Here is an 18703-nt window from a genome sequence, read left to right on the forward strand (position 1 = left end):
CTCACCTGCCGGCGCCACGGCGGCTCGGAGACTGCAGCGGGCTCACGCCCTAGCCCGGGACCCCGCAGCAGCAGCCGCAGCCGGGCTCGGGGAGCGGCACATGGCGGGGCTGGCTCCGCTCGCCAGCCCGGGGACCCGCGCGCCCCGCTCAGCTACTCCGGGAGGAGGAAGGGGCGGCGGCTCAGCCCGCCCCCCGCAACGGCCCCGACTGGCACGAGGCGTCGCGCGCGCGCGCTTCGAGTCCCTCAGGTGCATCAGAGCGGGCGCGGCGCGAGTCACAGCCCAACTGCCTGGGGACCAGTGCGTGCGGCCCACGCGCCCCCCGGGAAAGTCCATTGTATGGGGGGAGGTGGGGGAGGGCAGGGGTTGACGTGAGACAAAGTGAGGCGGCGGCGGGGGGTTGGGAGAAGAGCCAGTGCTGGCTTAGCCCACTGCGACCCCTCCCATCGAGGGAGCTGTTGGGTCCCCACTGCTCAGGCGACTCAAGGTGGGCCGGACGCCCTGTTCCCTTCCCATTGCCCAAGCAGCCACTGTTACTGCCTGCGTTTAATGGATGGATCTGTACCTATAAGTAATTATGTAAGAATCAGGCCGGCCGACTGCAATTCCAGGCCCCCTAGAAAGGGATGGCGGAGGTTTGATTTGTGCAGGACGGGCTGGAGGCGGGCCCCACGGGCACGGAGCTGGACCACGTGCAGGGGCTGGGGCAACCATGCACAGGATGCAGGCACTGTCCGCCTGACACTGGGGCGGTGCTGCGCCTGCGCTGGCTGGTGCCCAGCAAGCCGCCAGCTGCGCTGATGGGCATGGTCTTCCACATGCCTGCCTGGCTGCCTTGGCTACCACCTGTACCACCCCATGCGCACCTAGGAGCCCTATGGCCTGCCCGGGCGATTGCCTCCTTTGTGCCTCCCCCCCCCGTGGCAGGCCTGGTAAAAATAGGACCTCTTCATTCCTGGTGACCAAGCTAAAAAGTGGGCTTTAGTTGCCTTAGTCTTAAAGGGCCAACATAGCAAGCTGGTATCTATTCTGGCTCATGCACTAAAAATAATTAACTAATTTCCAGTTCACGGCCAAATTCTGCGTTAGGTAGTGCCCCGCTACAGTACAGAAGAAAATAGAGTTGGACAGAGGTCAGTGAAATTTTGGAAGTAAGAAGGGAAAGAAAGGGACTTTTTTTTCAGCTATTTCCATTTCAAATAGAAGTAATGTTGAAGGGAAAGGGAGAGAATGGGGTAGAGAGAACCAAGCAAGGAAATGTTCTTCCCTCTAAGTCATGTGACCTCTAGCTATAAGCATTCACTTCTTCCTAGCTCCCCTTCTTCCCCCCTTTGTAATGTACTGATCCTTTTCAGAGTGCTTCATAAAGACATTCTTACAGCACCACTGAAATACAGCCCCCTCTCTAGTGTGGAAAGTGACAAAATTGCATTTACCCTATGGTACAGTAATAGGGGAGGAGAAATTTAGGCCATTACACTAATGGCAAACCCTTACAAAAATGCTGTGGAATATCTTATGAGCACATGGAACAGACAGGGTAATCTTTAAAAAAAAAATAGCATATGCTATTAGGAAGTCTTGGTTCCAGGAACTGTGAGGCTGTACTTTCAACCAAACCCAACCATCTTGACTATATATTTTCCCAAGGTTTGTAAGTAAATTTTAGTTTAACACACACTGCAACATTTTTCAGTTCCCATAGTAAACACTTCAGTTTGATTTACAATTTTCTCCTGGCCTCGTCCTAGTAGCTTCATCCTCACCCAGGAAATCCAGCAGTAACGCATAATTCAGATGCACCTTCTTAAGTAGCTTTTGTGATGTAAACACTCATGCCCTTGTAACTGGATTGAGATTACTAGTTACACACAGCATGGGTTATTTGAAAAACAGCCACTGATCACTCACCTGGGTTTGAACCAATGACTCAAAAGTTACTGGTTTCTGAAGCACATATCCAGCCCCAATATAAACATTATATTTTACCAGTTCCCCCATCACGGCTTCTCTCTTCTTCCCCAGCTGCTCCTGCCTTGAAGGTCACCATCTAAGGGGGTCGGTACCCACCTCCCTTGAGCACCCCCTGTGGTTGGGTATGTCCATGGTCTTTAAACCAGTCTATCCCTGGTATGGGGCCATGTCCCCAGAGCTTCCTCCCTGGAGACACTACCTTCCTGCAGCCCTCCCCAGGCTCAGTCCCCACAGCCAATCAGGAGCTACTTCATTACTCCCCCAGTCCCTGCTAGCAAACAGTCTTTGGCTCAGTCCTAGCAGCCAGCCAGGAGCCTCTTGCTCCCCCAGTCCCTGCCCCCACTTAGCTGTCAATTATGCTACAGTTCCCTCAAAGGAGACCTGGTATATGTGAGAACCAAGAAGAACTGAATTAAAGTAGGTTGAAAAACAGTGGCTTATATAGAAAAGTATTTTCATGTTGCAGATTGTCTACACAGCAGTGTTCATACACGGTCATAGCTATACAGAAAAATATATCTCCCTTGGGGAGTTTACAATCTAAATTAGACAAAACAGCAAGTGATCAGATTAGTAGTAATTGGAGGGAAGGTGGTTACAAAACAGATAATGGACTGAATTTTGCCCTCATTCACATCCAGGTAACCCTATTGCTTTTAGTGTGGGATTGCCTACATATAAGAGGGGTCCTGTTGTGAATGCAATTTGGTCATTTTACTTTTTAAAGAGAGTAGGTTAAGGTACAGGAACAGCCGCAAATGGCACTAGAGAAGTGAACAATGGAATGCGAACTGAAAAATGAATTGATAGACCAAACACAAAAAACTGCTGTAGGTATTGCATAAACAGCCTTTTATCTGTATTTGTATCAAATTAATGATTTATTACCCAACACCACAGGTGGCAGTGTATACAAACACAGTGCAACATGTGATTATTTACAGGAATTTTCAGCCTGACATGCACATATACTATCATGAGGTGTTTTAATATTTCCAAAACATGTTATCAAGCTGAATAAATATTCCCTGCCCCAAAAGTTCGTGTTTTACATAAAAATATAATATTGCACTTTTTACAAGAACAGCTATTTTGCATATCTGAGATTTATAACAAATGGAATGCTGCTTTTTAAAAAATAAGACTCCATGAGCAACATCCCATATTTAAATTGGGGAGCAAGTAAAAGCCTCCAAAACAAAAGAGTTTTAAATGAAGCATATCACTTCAACATGAACCAAAAAGCTTCTCCGTTTGTATTTGGAGTACGAAAAACATGATTAAAGCCAGCTTGTAAAATGTACCTGCAATATATGCATTTGAAAAAGTTAAATTCATATGGTATGCAGCCATTTGCTTATTCTTCACTGGTCCAAAAAATCTATTTTCAGAATATGAACTCTGGGAAGATCCTTGTACTTAATCTATAAAGTTTTTTGAAAATCTAGAAGTTAAAAGATGTACACTTGGAATTTTCAGAATGCACAGATCGTATGTATATTATGATTTGCAGGTATCTATACATATTTTGTCTTTATCACCAGATGACAAATTATAGATCTTACAGTATAGTGTTTTGCAGAAGGATAAATACATGCAATGAGTAAAAATATAGGCATTAAAATCTATATGGTAGAAGTGGAATGTGTAAGTGATTTAAGGGAAAAAATAGGTTTTAACTACTTAATAGATTTCTGTTGCATTTTTGGGTTGTAACTTTTTTTCCCTAGTGGAGGAATATGTAATTATGCTCAGCTGATATTGGCTTTCTGAATATTTAAGTTATTGAGTGTGTCAGTCCTGTGTGGAGGATGCCATAAAAAAATTCACCTTCAAATTCAATTGATAGGTTGTGAAGTATTAACTCCTGACTTGAATGCATGTTCCTTTTTCAAAGATTAGCACCTAGGAATAAATATCATATTTGCACTCTATGTCTGTGTAAACTTTTCTGAATGATCTGACATATAAGGTGAACACTGATTAGACAAGCAGTTATGGTCTTATTCAAACATTTTACATGTATTTAACTCTCACATGGCACTAAATGGGAGCAGATTATATCAGCGCTGTTTTCTTTGTATTTTTGAACTCTGAGATGTATGCTAAATATATTCTGCCACTTAGATTCATAATAACTAACTAGTGTTATGCATTTGTGCAATTTACAATTAGATAAAAAACCTTGTTTAACTATTGTTTCATGATGCCATGAGGTGTCTAGTTGTTACTAAAACACAGACACATTGGTTTCCGTCTGTTACAAGACGGTCTTCTCAGCTCTAGTAGGACAATAATTAGCAAAAACTATGGAATATTGGGAATAATGGAAGTTCAATTTTTAGCATTATGACACACGATAAAATGGTTGGTGCACAAAGCACCTACTGAGTTACTTGCTTCTCAAAAAAAGCAGTTTTGAATCCTCCATTTTTAAATTTTTGGGGTACTAATGCTAGAGCCAATTGGACTGTACTGACTGATCAGATACACACATTGACAATCTTCTTATAAATATTTAAGAAATTTTAATGCTATTGGTACTTTACAACACAAAGAATGAAAGGGAAAAAGTCACCACTAGTGAGTCAAGATTTGGAATACTTGTGTTCAAGAAATTATTTTTAAAAATATTACATTTTACACTGCAGCATTTCAGCTTGTTGGTTAGAGCATTTGTGCACCACAGTATATAAAACCAGAACTTCCCTGTAACCTTGATATGGTTTAAAATTTGGGGCATGCATATACACATTTTACAGTAGCTTCTGATTGATGTATGCTTTCATCAACTCACTTGTTTTAAAGTTCAATACATTTCAAAATCCAATTAAACAACAGAGGTTCTATGATCTACTCTGGATTTAAAGTGCTTCAGAGATATGGTGATTTAGCAGCATGAAGAGTCGTCAGCCAGCTGCATAGCTGCTAAGGAATGAGTAGAACATGGGTAGTTTCAAGCGCTGCTGGTCTTTGCGACACCAAGCTATAACAGTTCCTTCACTATTTGCGGTGTACAAGTGATGACCGTCACAGGAAAATGTAAGGCTGAAAACAACAAAAATCTAATTTTATATCATATTTAGCAAACTATACTATTTAACTGAAAATACCAGAGGAGATACTTTAAAAAAAGACAAGTACAGCATAACTGCAGCCAACACAAAAATCAGTAGCTTGCCTTCAGTGAGGCAAGTTCCTATGAATGCATAATTCTAGTGCTGTGTGCGCACATAGGTGGGCGTGGGCAATACTTACCTGTTCAAACTGTAATTCAAGGTGTCAGTTACAAACTTTACTGCCATAAATTTAACTTAATACCCAGTCAATTTGTTTTTCTCTTTGTCACTACAAGTACAATCTGCTGTGCTGCTCCTGCTATCATTTCCTGGGTGGAACTGTCTCTGTCTGGCAGAAGGTGTTCACAGTACAGGGTCCATGTCCCTGAAACCTGCTCTCAGATGGATGGCCAGAACCAGAATCTGGCAAATTTCATGGGATACTTTTTTTTGTTTGTTTGTTTTTAAAGGCAGGCATTTCCTGATTTTATCACCATAGTAAGTAAATCCACCAATTCTTGCTAATTGTTTTATTTCAAGAGACTTAAAAAACCAGAAACTTGTACCAAAGTCCTTGTTTCTAATTACTGTGAGGTGCTGCTGAGGTGATGGTTGGTACACATTAAATTAAATATGATTAAGTTAACTTGATGCTGAGATCACAGGTTAAAGCTGCGATCCCATTACAAATGTGAAGAGAATTATGTTTCTGTGCAAAGCTGTCAGATGGGAGTTCAACTCTAGCCATTCACACACATATTTGGAATCCCTAATTACACATTTGTACTGTAGAACCCAAGTGTTTAGTTTGCTGTACTTACTGCAATTTAAAGAATTCATTGTGGGTAGCAACACCTCTTGTGCTCTATTAGAGCATGTCTACACTACCCGCCAGATTAGTGAGTAGTGATCGATCTATTGGGGATCAATTTATCGTGTCTAGTTGAAATGCGATAAATTGATCCCCGATCGCTCTGCCGTTGACTCTGGAAATCCACCACAGCGAGAGGCGGAAGCGGAGTCGACGGGGGAGCGGCGGCCGTCGATCCCGAGCCACGAGGACGCGAAGTAAGTGATTCTAAGTTGATCTAAGATACGTCAACTTCAGCTACGTTATTCTCGTAGCTGAAGTTGCGTATCTTAGATCGACGACACCCCCCGCCCCCAGTGTAGACCAGGCCTAAGTATCCTAACACAACTAATGTCAAAATAGTCATTTTTCTCTCTATTTAAAAAGGAATTTTTCTGGATTAACCACACAGTTTCTATATAAATATAATTGATACCGTATCCCAATTTAAAAAAAATTTCTGCTGCTTAGAAGAGCAAGTCAGTATTTCAGAAACCACTATTACCAGGATGTGGTAACAGTGGTAAGTGTTGGCTTTAACAGTGATCATTGTAATATGTTTAAAAATGTTGCTTCAGTAATGGGCACAAATATAAATTCTTGTAATAAAATTTGTTACTATTGAATAATTATGAAACTTAGGGCATGATCCTGCAAGTCTTCATGCAAGGAAATTCCCACTGAGGGCATGCTTTAGTGGGAGTTTGGGCCCCAATTCTGCAAACCCTTTAGCATGAGTGTAGCTCTTACATAAGTGACCAATGAGACTCTTTGTGTGTGCAAAATTACACAGGTGCTTAACTGTTTGCAGGATCTGGGCTTTTTTGTGCCAGCCAGGGGGAAGGGTGAGGGGGAAAATGCACAGCAACAAAATAAAGCCAGACAAGTCATTTACTACTGAAGCTCATATTATAACCATTTCAAATCTGGAGTTAATATGTAAATCCTGGGGAAAAATATGAACTTTGTTTTAAAAGACAAAAGAGCAAGCATTGTTCAGTCCACAAGGGAATCCTTCAAGTTTCGGTCTGTGTTTATCTCATCGTGGTAGCAACTGGGAATAGTTATTACTGTCATGTTACAATGTATTTGTGCTCATTTTACTTTCATGGGGAACTAGTAGGATTGTGTGCCTGTTTTCAGATAGTTTTGTTCACCCACTTCCCCCCTTTGTCAGTGTCTTCAAAAGTGCAGATTTATTTTTAAAGGGAACTTGAATTCTTTTTATGCAGCAAAATTTTTTTACCTTACAATAGGTTTATTTGATTTAGGAAATGTAATTTCCCGCACAGGTTTCAAGTCCCAAGTACTCCACAGCCTGAAAAAGAAAAAGTAATTATTTTCTCCATATTCTACTTAAACATAAGTTTAATTTTAGAAACTGCAAACAGTTGAACAGCTAGTTCAACTTTTTGTAAAGCAGAACATTAGCATGATTTTAAAACTGCATACAGTCTCAAAACAAAAACAAACATTGATTATGTTTTTTTAAGTGTTTATCAGCAAAGTACTTTAAGAACTTGAGGAGGAGAGTGTATGCTCTTACCTTACAACCCCATTTTCTAACCCCCCTGCAATAACATTGATGGACACTCCTTCCGGCTGGTTAGAGAAAGCAACAGAGCATATGATTTCCCTGCAGTGCACATGTCCTACAAGATCACCATTTACCGTCCAAAGTCTCAGATCACTACCCCCTCCAACTGTAATACAAAGTAAAACACGAACATTACAAGATTATTTAGACTATTTGAATAGCCTATGTCATTTAGCTTTTAAGGCCACATCAGCAAGAGATCAGTTTAGTAAAGATTAAAACGGACTCAGATCAGAAAACTGTACAAATACTGTACCATAGTTATTTTCTCTTTTTACCATATTGTTTGTATAGGCAAACCCCCACAAAATTAATATGATTTATAATATAAACCATAGCACTTTAGCAGTAAGGAAGCTATATAACATTCTACTCACCAATGACTCTTTTTGAAAACACTAGTTTTTATGTTAGCAGGTCACAGTAAACATTGTAATCTCTCTCTCAAGGTTTACCTCAATCTGCTAACGTGTTCGTTCACATTACAACTGCCTTGTCTTTACTAGGATTTTACCTCTTGTTAATTGCCCTATGTTAGCTAACACAAGGTAAAAACACACCATTTTTTCCTAGTGAAGACAAGGCCTGAGAGTGGTAGAGATAAAGGAGACAAATACCTCAGGCTATGTCTACACTGCACACCTTACAACGGTGCATCTGTCCCATTACAGCCACACCATTGTAAGGCATGCAGTGTAACCGCTCTTTATCACCGGGAGAGAGCTCTCCTGTAGACAAAATAAAACCACCCCCAACGAGGGGTAGTAGCTTCGTCGATGGGAGAGCGGCTCCCGCCAACAAAGTGCTGTCCACACCAGTGCTTTTTGTTGTTAAAACTTGTGTCATTTGGGAGGGGTGTTTTTTTCACACCCCTGAGCGACAAAAGTATTAACAACTAATGTGCAGTGTAGACAAAGCCTCAGATTCGGTCTCGGACCTGGCCCTGGAATGCTAAGATCATGTATTCTGTTTCTCTAATTGCGAGAGGTCCTAACCTTCAATCATCCTTTAATATAATAATCTGCTTGTGCGATCTTGCAAGACTTATTTACAGCACTGATTTTGATCCACCTCACTCTTCATGGGAATACAGGAAGAAAGGAAGAATGAAAGCAGCTTCCAGAAGAGACCTTAGAAGCCTCTCCTTCGTAGTACGAGTTCGGCATTGAGAACCAAGACATTGTATGTATAAATGTTGGGACAACAAACTGCTTGTTGCCATATGGATTATAAAATTAATCTACTTATCTTGCCTACCTCCGTTGATGGGGGAGAGAATTAGATGCAGACAAAAAAAAAAAAAAAGAAAAAAGAGAGAGAGAGGCCTTGTCCAAATGACAGCCTAAAATTAACATTAACTACACTACAAGATAGAAAAAGTAATAAAAAGGTAATGAGTGCTGTTCAGTGTGCCTCCTCTTACAGAAACAAATATAGTGCTGTAGTGTGTGTATGCAGTAAGCATCAAATCATCATGTACCTTAAGCTACTTCTAACTGCCCATGTGAAAATTTGACTTACTATCCAAATACATGATTGGGATGTGTGAGGAGGAAGAACAATTAAGAAAAAGTGGTTTTGTGCCATTTGGCTGCAGAGAGTCAGGGACTTTCTGGGAAAACTCATTTCAGGGTTCCAAACTCTCTAGGGTTCTGCATTAACAACAAATACCTACACTTTCTTCTGGAGGGTTTTTCCTTAAAACCACCAAACAAAAAACCAGACTACAGAATTTTTCTGGTTCCAATCACAGCAAGACCACATTGCTTTTCCTGTTTGCTTTGAGTCACTAGGTAATAAACTCTTTGTTAATATAGCATATATGATGCCTCAGTATAGTGCATATATCAAGGAACATCTGAACACTCCAAAAAGACTGTAGTTTTAGAAAATGTAATTTTGCTTTGTATAAGTAAAACTCCTTTGGAGGATACAGTATCTTGGAAAACAAATCACTACTATCATGAAAGTAATGAACTTAATAGAATTTGAATCTCTCAGGACTCAGAAGTTTCAAATCTTAAAAAAAATAAAATATTACACATACAGTTCTGTCAATCACTTACACTAGCATATTTGTAACTACAAAAAAGATATACATATCGTACTATATATAGAAATAAGAAGTTATTGAGTTGATCAGTTGGCTGCTCAAATGATTCAAGTCACATGACAAACCATTGCACTGGGAAAGTTGGTTGATCTTTAAATCCGGTCTATAAATGTGGATAGGTTATTCATTCATGATACCATACATACCTGAATCACAAACTGTTGCAATATCACCTGTCATTTCACTAGCAGAGACTGCTGTCACAGGACTCTTGTGTCCAGCAAGACTTTGGACATAGCACAGCCTACAAAGAATAACAGATCTCTAAATAATCTGCAGTTTACTTTCAGAAAACCAAAACTGAATTTTGGTTTCACACAAGATTAAAATAGTTGGAAAGTAATAGTGTAAAATAATCACTTCAGATTAAGATTCTTAACAGTTAGAAAGTAAGCCTTTTTAGGCTAACCGAGGAAATTATATTTGTACCTGTTCAAATCCCAGATGATGCAGGTTCCATCCTTGCTTACACTTATCATTATACTATATGGTTTGCAGACAAATAAGCTGGTTATCTCTGCTGTGTGACCATATAGATGTACTTGAGATTCCATTTCTATCTCAGAATGCTGAAAAATAATAATATTAAAATGAGACCTGAATTAAACACAACTTATTATTTATTGTTTTGGAAGTGTGGCTTCCATTGTTTTCAATTGGATCAATATGTATAGATCTTAAGGAATGAACTGGCACTCCATGATTAAATGCTTCATATCTTCAGTTCAGATGCTATTTGTAGGACTTTTAAAGAAGCAAACACATTGCTTACATGAGTATGTGGAGTAAGACATTAGCTGTGAAAGGCCCTATATTCTCCTACTTCTCTCACACACAAGGTTTGAGAAAAAGTTGCGTGTGGCTGGTTGTTTTCCAAACATATGTTATGTCAGTAGCTCAAATATAGATGGCAGCTAGATCTCCATATTTCAGTTTGACTGGCTGGAGAGGAAATATTGGGGGTTGAGGGCCAGAAACATTTTGGAATTAGGAAAAACTAGTTCAGCAAGTGACAGTCAATGGCAATGACCAGCACTTTTAAAAAAAAAAACTTGGAAAAAACCTCAAGTTACTGGGAACATATTGAGCCAGTGCCAAGTCCTTAGATGGGGCTTACCTAAGTGTGAAATATGAAGCTCTGCTCTAATACAGAAATTGTCAAAAATTAAATGCCAAAGAAGATGAAACTGCTAAGCAGAAGTGCTAGTTCTTGTGTTTTAAGAATTGCAATTCTTCAGACTTTTTTGAAAAACAGCCTATAAATTAGAAGAGTTGATCAGAATTATAATTGTCCAATTAAGAGAAGTCCAGCGTACAAGGAGATTGGAATAATGTTTATACAAGAAAGGTAAACGTCTCTCTGCTACAATGAATTTTCCCATAGCTCTTCTTTACTGCCTCAGAGCACAGTAATGAACAATTTAGAAATCTGGAAGAGAAAATAGGGCATACAATAGTTCTACTAAAAGATGAAAAGAGTCAGAGAAAAGGAGAAGGAACTGGTAGTAGATTTCACTCACAATATGCTAGCTATATATTTTCTATCATTATCTGAGCAACAAATAGCAACATCCATTTCTGTACTAGTTATATTGATTACCAGTCAGGACAAGATTGACCTTCAATAATCATAACATTTAGCGATTAGTTTCATTTAACCAATCACAAGAAAACGATAAACATATCTTCCTACTGTGTACTATAATACTTGCTGATAAGAATATCCAGTTTCTACATCCCCTCGGAGTAATGTAGTATCTACTATTCATAGAAGTATGGTCTGCCATTATTTTAGAATTTTAAGAACAGAACTAAAACAAGGTTTTTAATGGTCAAAGTGTCAAGCCAAGATTAATTTTTCTGCTAAACTATTTTGTTTCCTCATCTTTCCACTTCCCCCATCTAATTTGTCTGTTTTGTCCACCTTTTGCTGACACCTACATCTCTGGGACAGGGATTCTCTATTATTTGTCTCTACGGTCCCTAGCTCAATGTGGCCTGATCCTGGATTGGAGTTTCTAGGCACTATCATAATACAAAGTACAAAATGATAGTAATGGGAAAGGATGGAACTCTAGGATCAAATAATTTATTTGTGCTAATAAGTAATGCAACTATGACTTTTCATGCCATCCTCTATGCCTAGAAACATACGTGTAAGTACTGTGTGCCATGGAAGCTCTCGCCTCCTCCTTCAAATCTCTTAAGACTCATTTCTTCCATTTATCCTTCCAATGCTGATGTCCACTTCACTACACTAATATAAACACTCAACTCACAAAATATTTTTAAAGTGGCATAGATATAAGAATAAATTGATTTAAAGCTGGTCATATATTTAAAATGCCCCCTCTCTGTGTTAGACTGGATGGCTGTGGTTAAGGCACTGGAGTGAGGGATTATACAAATAATTACCACACTGTTTCATCTATTCTCTCAAAAGGATATACAATAAGTTAAAATGATTCCCTCTCTGTTAGCAAGAAAGCCCCAGATAGATTAGGAACAACTAAAGGGTGGAGCAATCCACTTGCCCAACATCCAGAACCTCTTGACTGAGGCCTTCTAAGGGTAGTGATTTGAGTGACTTCTCATAACAGTACTTCAGTGTGTTTTGGATTACAGACATTGACAATGCCTGGGTGAAGTAACAGACAAGAGCAGTTTGTCTGAACATTTTCAAACACAGAGATATAGGGCACTAGAGAGCCCTGCTTTCAGAGTTCTAGACTCTTATGTCTGTCCATTAGCATCATACCTGTCTCCTTGCTTTAATGATTTACACATGAAGATTTTCCCTGATTGACACTTCCTGTACTGCATCTATAATAGGCTGTTCCAAAGCACTCAGCTGGGGGGCTGAATACAGAACAGATGCTAGTAAACGTGTTGGCATTCCCTATAGCCCTGTCTCAAGCAACTGACTAAACAACAGATGCTACAAAATTGGCAGCAAGGTCATGCTGCCTGAGGTATACAGAAGTGTCAGTGCTGAGGGATTCAGCAAACATGATCTCACAGAGGACACCTGAGGAGCAAAGCAAACAACTCCTATTCGCAGTTCTAAAGTTCCTTACAGCTGTCAAATACAAATTGCTAGTTTCTTCATTAGCATTTTTAAAACACAAGTATTCTGTACAAAGTTTATTTCCTACTTTAGTTACCAAAAATATAACTGATATTGCTTGGGGCTTTAAAAATTAATTGCTCACAGTGGGTGGGCTTTCCTAATGTGTGTGGGGCTTGAGCCATGAATTTCTGCAAAGTTTTAACCTTGATGCAGTGGAATCCTTCTCAATCTGCAGAGAGCACTTAAGCCTCTGTTGCTGCTCCTAGATTTATCAAGCAAAAGCAACATAAAACAATATTGTGGTCAGTTTAAGTGCTGCTATTCAGAACCCTGTGGCATAAGATGAACGGTCAAGAATTGTGTCAGCGATTTGCTGCTTCTTGGGAAAAAATTATGAACTACTGAAGAGGATGATGCTGGAGCTATTCACAGAAAAGACGACTTAAAACACAAGGCAAAATCCTGGCTCCATTACAGTTATATTCTATTTTATACCCTAGTATCTAAGCATCTTCCATCAATGCATGAAGCGATACGACTAACATCTGTCACACGTTAGTTAGTCTCATCACTGGGGAAAAGGTGTGCAGGGGAGTGTAAGGATTCTTTGGTAAGGATTCTTTTTTAAATTATTTAATACATGATGTTATATGTCTACCTTAGAGAAGGCAAGGTCAGAGAAGAATGTGGTAAGGTTTGTGTAACAGGGTGCTGGCCAGGAGGTCCTGACCAGGCCCCTGTTAGCCCAGCTACAATTAAAGGGCATTAATTGGGGCTAGCTGGGTATGGCTCGCCTAAGGGCTTGAGAAGAAACCCATGCAGAGCTTATTAGCCAGGGGGTTATATAAAGCTGGCAGGAGGGAAGCAATGGCAGGGGGAAACACGAAAGGGAGGAGCCTGTGGCTGTAGGTTCCTGCTGGCTGAGGAAGCTAGCTGTCCCCCAGGGAACTGTGTTGTACGGACTGTATATAGATGGTGGTGGGAAGTGACACTGCAAATAAAAGGGCACTGGTGCTTGCACTCTAAGTGGTCTCCGGCTGATTTGTGGCACGAGCAGCGAAGAGCTCCGTTACAGTTTGCAAGAGTCCTTAGTTCCTATGTGAGTTTGTGCCAGTCTCTTACTGGCCCCCAAGAAAGTTCTGTTTTCCGCACAAATGGGATTTAATCTTATTATAGAAAGCTCCATTGTACCACAGGACTGAAGCTGTTGATCGTGGTCTTCATTCCAGAGCTTTAGGTGATATTTTCGATACTCTGGGCCCAGGCTATTAAGCGTCATGAAGATAAGGATCAAGGCCTTGAACCTGACTTGATGTTCTGCAGTAAGGCAGTGTAGAGAATGGAGGACAGGTTTGATCGGTTTGTGGTAGCTAGTGTTCTTGAGGTGGGCGGCAGGGTTCTGTACTAGTTGGAGTTTCCAAAGCACGAAAGGCTTCATGCCCACCTATACCACAATTAGGTACTGCAACCAAAAGATGAAGATGTGAATAACTGAGTCCAGGTCACCGTTCATCAGGATGGGAGGGCAACTCCTAACCAACTGGAGATGATAGAAAGCATTACATATGGATAGAGCTGGGCAAAGTTTTTGGGAAATAGTTTATTTGCTGAAAAATGCAGTTACAGTCAATGCAAAAGTTACTTGCAAATTTTTGTCCAGTTCACCAAACAGTTTTAGAACAAACAGCTTAGTGATCAGGTCACTCAGATATGATATGGGACATCCAAGTTCTAGTCTCTGCTCCAAGGGCTATAATTATTTGTAAGAAGCTTCAATAGGAAAGATTCAGAAAGTGCCAAACCTGAATAGGACATACAGTTACTCCTCACTTAAAGTTGTTCCGGTTAACTGTTTCATTGCTGATCAATTAGGGAACATGCTTGTTTAAAGTTGTGCAATGCTCCCTTATGAGGTCATTTGGCAGCTGCCTGCTTCGTCCACTGCTTGCAGTGAGAGCATCCCGTTGCAGCTTGCTGGTGGGGGCTTGGAACCAGGGTGGACCGGCAGCCCCCCCATCAGCTCTCCGCTCCCCTAAGTTCCCTGTGCAGCAGCCATCCAGCAGGCTATCAATTGCCAGCAGTTCAGCTGTCCCTCCCCCCACTGCCATGTGCTGCTCCTGCCCTCTGCCTTGGAGCTGCTCTCCAGAGCCTCCTGCTTGCTGCGGGAGGGGGGCGCTAATGTCAGGGTGTCTCCCTCCCCCCTACTCCTGCACCCCACTTACCCCATCTCCATAGAGCAGGGAGGGGCACACGACAGGGCTCAGAACAGAGGGAGCTTCCTAGCAGCAGCTGCTGCTGTCTCAGCTTGCTGATTAACTTAACAAGGTAGTGTAGTTAAGAGTGGTGTCAGCATACTTAAAGGGGAAATAGAAAAGGAGTATTTGTGGCACCTTAGAGACTAACAAATTTATTTGAGCATAAGCTTTCGTGAGCTACAGCTCACTTCATCGGATGTTGACTAACACGGCTGCTACTCTGAAACCTGTCATTAAAGGGGAAATGCGCATCTCTCTCTCTCTCACACACACACACGGTGTGTGTCTGTCTGCCATGCTGTCTCCCCTCCCTCCATTCTTGCTGCCTTGTAGAGTGTGAGGCTACATTAACAACGAGTTAAACTTTGAGGGCTCAGCCAATTGCTAATTCATCATTTAGCAGTAAGGCATTCCTTGGGAAATATCCCACCCTCTGACTCCACCACCTCAACCAAGCTTTACAATCATCATCGCTGTGTACAGTATTAAATTGTTTGTTTAAAACTTATACTCTGTGTGTGTGTGTGTGTGTGTTTCGCGTAAAGTCGCATTTTTCAGGAACATAACTACAATGTTAAGTGAGGAGTTACTGTAGTTCAGTGGTTAGGGCAATCACCTGAGGGGTGGGAACTCGTGTTGAAATCCTCTCTCCACGTCAGGGAGAAGAAGACTTGAACCAGGGGTTTCCCATGTCCCAGGTGAGTTCCCTAACTACTGGCCTAAAGAGGCAGCTTCCTCCTCCACCCACCCCATTTCTAGGTGTTATGTCAAAAGTGCCCCAAATTGAAACAAAACTATTTCATCCCAACTGATTGATTCTCTGAAAGTTTCCAAAAAAAGTGTTTTGTTTTTGCAGTTTTTTGGAATTGCCAGCAAAATGTAAAATCTATTACTTGTCCAGGTCTACTGACAGATGGTGTGTATGCAACAGCTTAGAGTCAGCAAGCTGTCAAATGCTCTCCTAAGCTACAGACTGAACTGACCAATTGTGGACGTGCACCTTCAACTGAAGGAGATCTTACTATGGTTGCAAACTTTTCTAAGTACTTACCTCTGCTCATCAGCGTCACTTCTGTATTGCTTGGGTTCCACTTCAGCCAGCTTGTTCATCACCCTTGAGCTGATCCCATCCAAGCACGGCACCATCTTGATGACAGTGATATGGTTGTATGTAGTGAAGAACAGTCTGAACTTTGTGTCATCTGCATATTACTGACACTTGAGTTCATGTTATCTGACCAATTTGTCTAGTGGGCGAATGTAGATGTTCAACAGGCACTGGGACAAAATTGATTCTTGTTGGACTTCACAAGGGAGGGGTCTGGTGGCAGAGGTACTATTTTTCATCCCTACTCATTGGGTTGTCCCTCAAGAAAGGACTCAAGTCACTTCAGTGCATTATCGTGGACCCCTGTCACCTCTCAGGCAAGTCAAGTTTAGGTAGTGCATGGCTGACAGTGTCAAATGTTGCAGAAAGGTCCAGTGGAATGAGAATGGATGTCTTCCCTTCAGCCATCAATGCCATGAAAGCTGTTCCAGTTCTACGAGGCCTGAATCCAGATTATGCCACGTCTAGAGTATTAACTTCAGTAAGGTGATCTTGTAGTTGGAGTTTGGCTAGCTTCTCTAAGTTTGCTCAGGAACAGGAAGTTGGACAAGACTCCCATTGACTTAAAGGAGACAAGGATTTACCCAGAGACTTCAGGAGAGGTAGATTAGCAATCCTCATAGCAAACAAAAGGTTCTGGAGAGAAAAAATCTCCTTCTCCCTTCCACAGCAGTTAGAGAGGGTAAGGTGGAGATTCAAATTTATTAGCCACCTACTAGTCAGGAGTGGATAGAAGAGCAATGTCCAGACATGTCCAGTATCTTCTCAAAGTACCAGAGGGGCTGGCCTTCCCCTTTGTCAGGGTGCCCTGAGTTTGCTAGTGGGACCCCCTCACTCTTATCTTTCATGTCTGCGTCTGGACAGTAGATTTATTCCTTTGGATAGTAAAGGTCTAGAGTCCTGATGTTGACGTACTAGTAACTAAGTATAAAAAATGTAAAGTCCTCAAACACAACAAAAATCAGCATTTGCTTTGAAAATAAAATAGGGTAGGAAAGTCATTTATTTTTCAAGCTTCTTTAAAGGTGGATGTTGGGGAAGAGAGAAGTTGGACACCATCCAAATGGTTATTAAAATGCAGAATACAAAATTTAAATTATTTGTGAAAATGTATATGATAGGATACTTTGAAAGCCTCTTTTAGTTAAAAAACCAAAACCCCTAAATACAAGGCATTTTTAGTAACACAAGTCTAGTTTTAAGAAGTGGAGTAAACAGCAAGGATAAGAAAAGAAAAATACTGTAAATAGCTAAATTCCTAATTATAAATTCTGTCTGATATACTTACCATATTGCTAGAGAATCTGTTGATATACGCTGTGATGACACCAGATTTGCTACCTGTAAAAAGCTGGCAACTGTCTGGTACCCAAGCACAACTTGTTACCTTGGAGAGAAAAAATAAATAAAGAGCCAGAGAAAATTAAGTACTATTTTAAATACATTCTATTTCATTACACCTAGCTATTTTATCAAATCTGTTTTTACTGGCTTTCCTAAGAAAAACATGCAATAAATAAAATACCTGACCCAGAATGGAAGCCCAAGAGCAGTTTAATAAATCTGCAGCAGGTCACATACATTTTGCATAGTTAGAGTTAAAATTATGGATGAAATTACGTGGCGTATCTAAGATGCATAGCATAGAACTCTCAGCTCAAAGGGATGGAGGTAAGTGTTAAAGTAACTTTCTACCCTCCGGATCCTCAGCTGGCTGGAGAGGCCGCGACATAACGTGGACAGTCCTAAGGGTCTGTGTAAGTTATGGCAGCCTCCCAGGGCTGTGTGCTTTGTCCCCATCCCTGATGCATCCCTCTCACAGATGCCCTATATCAGGGTTTGCAAGATGATCTTTGGAAAAATATTCTTACTGCTGTCTTTCATGGTACCTTTGCTGCAAGAATCATATCACAGCCAGATGCAGGGCTTTCAGAGCACCTTTATGCAGTTCTGAATTTTATGTGGTATAAAGAGGCCAGTGTCGGGTGAGGGTCTCACTCTGACTTTTTCCATTTTGTCTTTAATCAACATTTTTGACTTTACAGACAGTAGAACCAACAAGGAGACACTTATTCCGCAGCTCACACATACCAATATTTTAAGGCACCTATGATCTTCCCTACTCTTGTTCTCAGCCTGGAAACAAATTGTTTGGAAAGTTCTATATACTCATGATGACATATCCAATCATGTTTTTTCTGCCATGGTAGAGGAGCTGAATCAGAAGCAGATTTTGGGAGCAGAGAGATTCAAGAGGGAAATTTAGTGGAGAAGAAAGAAAGAGGGATATTTGGTGGATGGAAATGGAAGAAGGAGGACCGAAAAGGTATAGGAAGGGGTTTTTTGTTTTTTGGGTTGTTTTTTTTTTTTGGGGGGGGGGGGGGAAGGGGGCATTTTGCAGAGCTTGGAGGGGCTCATCCAAAAATGAGTATGCCCCAGAAAACAAATGTGGCATTTAGAGTAATTCCAGGACAGACACAAGCGAAATACTAATCAGCAAAGCAAATGAGTGCAGCTGAGTTTAAACTTGGGATGTAAATTTGTGTCTCCTACTCCATTACACGTTTTTTGAAGAACTGATTGAAATCCTTATGATCACATAATAAAGAATGTCATCAAGGACAAGGTGATGGTGACATTGATAACAGGCTACAGAGCCTTACATCTCTGTGACAGG

The 18703-nt window shown here is 41.0% G+C and overlaps 2 protein-coding genes across 7 annotated transcripts in view; both read right to left on the minus strand.

The window, feature by feature from the left end:
• GNG4 (G protein subunit gamma 4) overlaps positions 1 to 163 on the minus strand; it is a 38330-nt gene extending 38167 nt beyond the window's left edge. For 2 of the 3 annotated variants that reach the window (XM_043544335.1, XM_037893501.2), the window contains exon 1: positions 6 to 163. The gene's annotated coding sequence lies outside the window, so the exon portion shown is untranslated. The remainder of the gene's footprint in view (positions 1 to 5) is intronic. The other variant, XM_037893499.2, reaches the window with a different exon arrangement.
• A 2662-nt stretch (positions 164 to 2825) lies between these two features.
• Positions 2826 to 18703, minus strand: part of LYST (lysosomal trafficking regulator) — a 169026-nt gene continuing 153148 nt past the window's right edge. For all 4 annotated transcript variants that reach the window (XM_037895287.2, XM_037895289.2, XM_037895288.2 and 1 more), the window contains 6 exons: positions 17315 to 17413; positions 10023 to 10162; positions 9740 to 9837; positions 7430 to 7586; positions 7130 to 7201; positions 2826 to 5022 (listed from right to left, as the gene is read on the minus strand). In XM_037895287.2, the coding sequence (XP_037751215.1) occupies positions 4884 to 5022; positions 7130 to 7201; positions 7430 to 7586; positions 9740 to 9837; positions 10023 to 10162; positions 17315 to 17413 (705 nt within the window). In that variant the 3' untranslated portion in view covers positions 2826 to 4883. The remainder of the gene's footprint in view (positions 5023 to 7129; positions 7202 to 7429; positions 7587 to 9739; positions 9838 to 10022; positions 10163 to 17314; positions 17414 to 18703) is intronic.

This window comes from Chelonia mydas, chromosome 3, assembly GCF_015237465.2.
Source record: "Chelonia mydas isolate rCheMyd1 chromosome 3, rCheMyd1.pri.v2, whole genome shotgun sequence".
Taxonomy (NCBI): Eukaryota; Metazoa; Chordata; order Testudines; family Cheloniidae; genus Chelonia; species Chelonia mydas.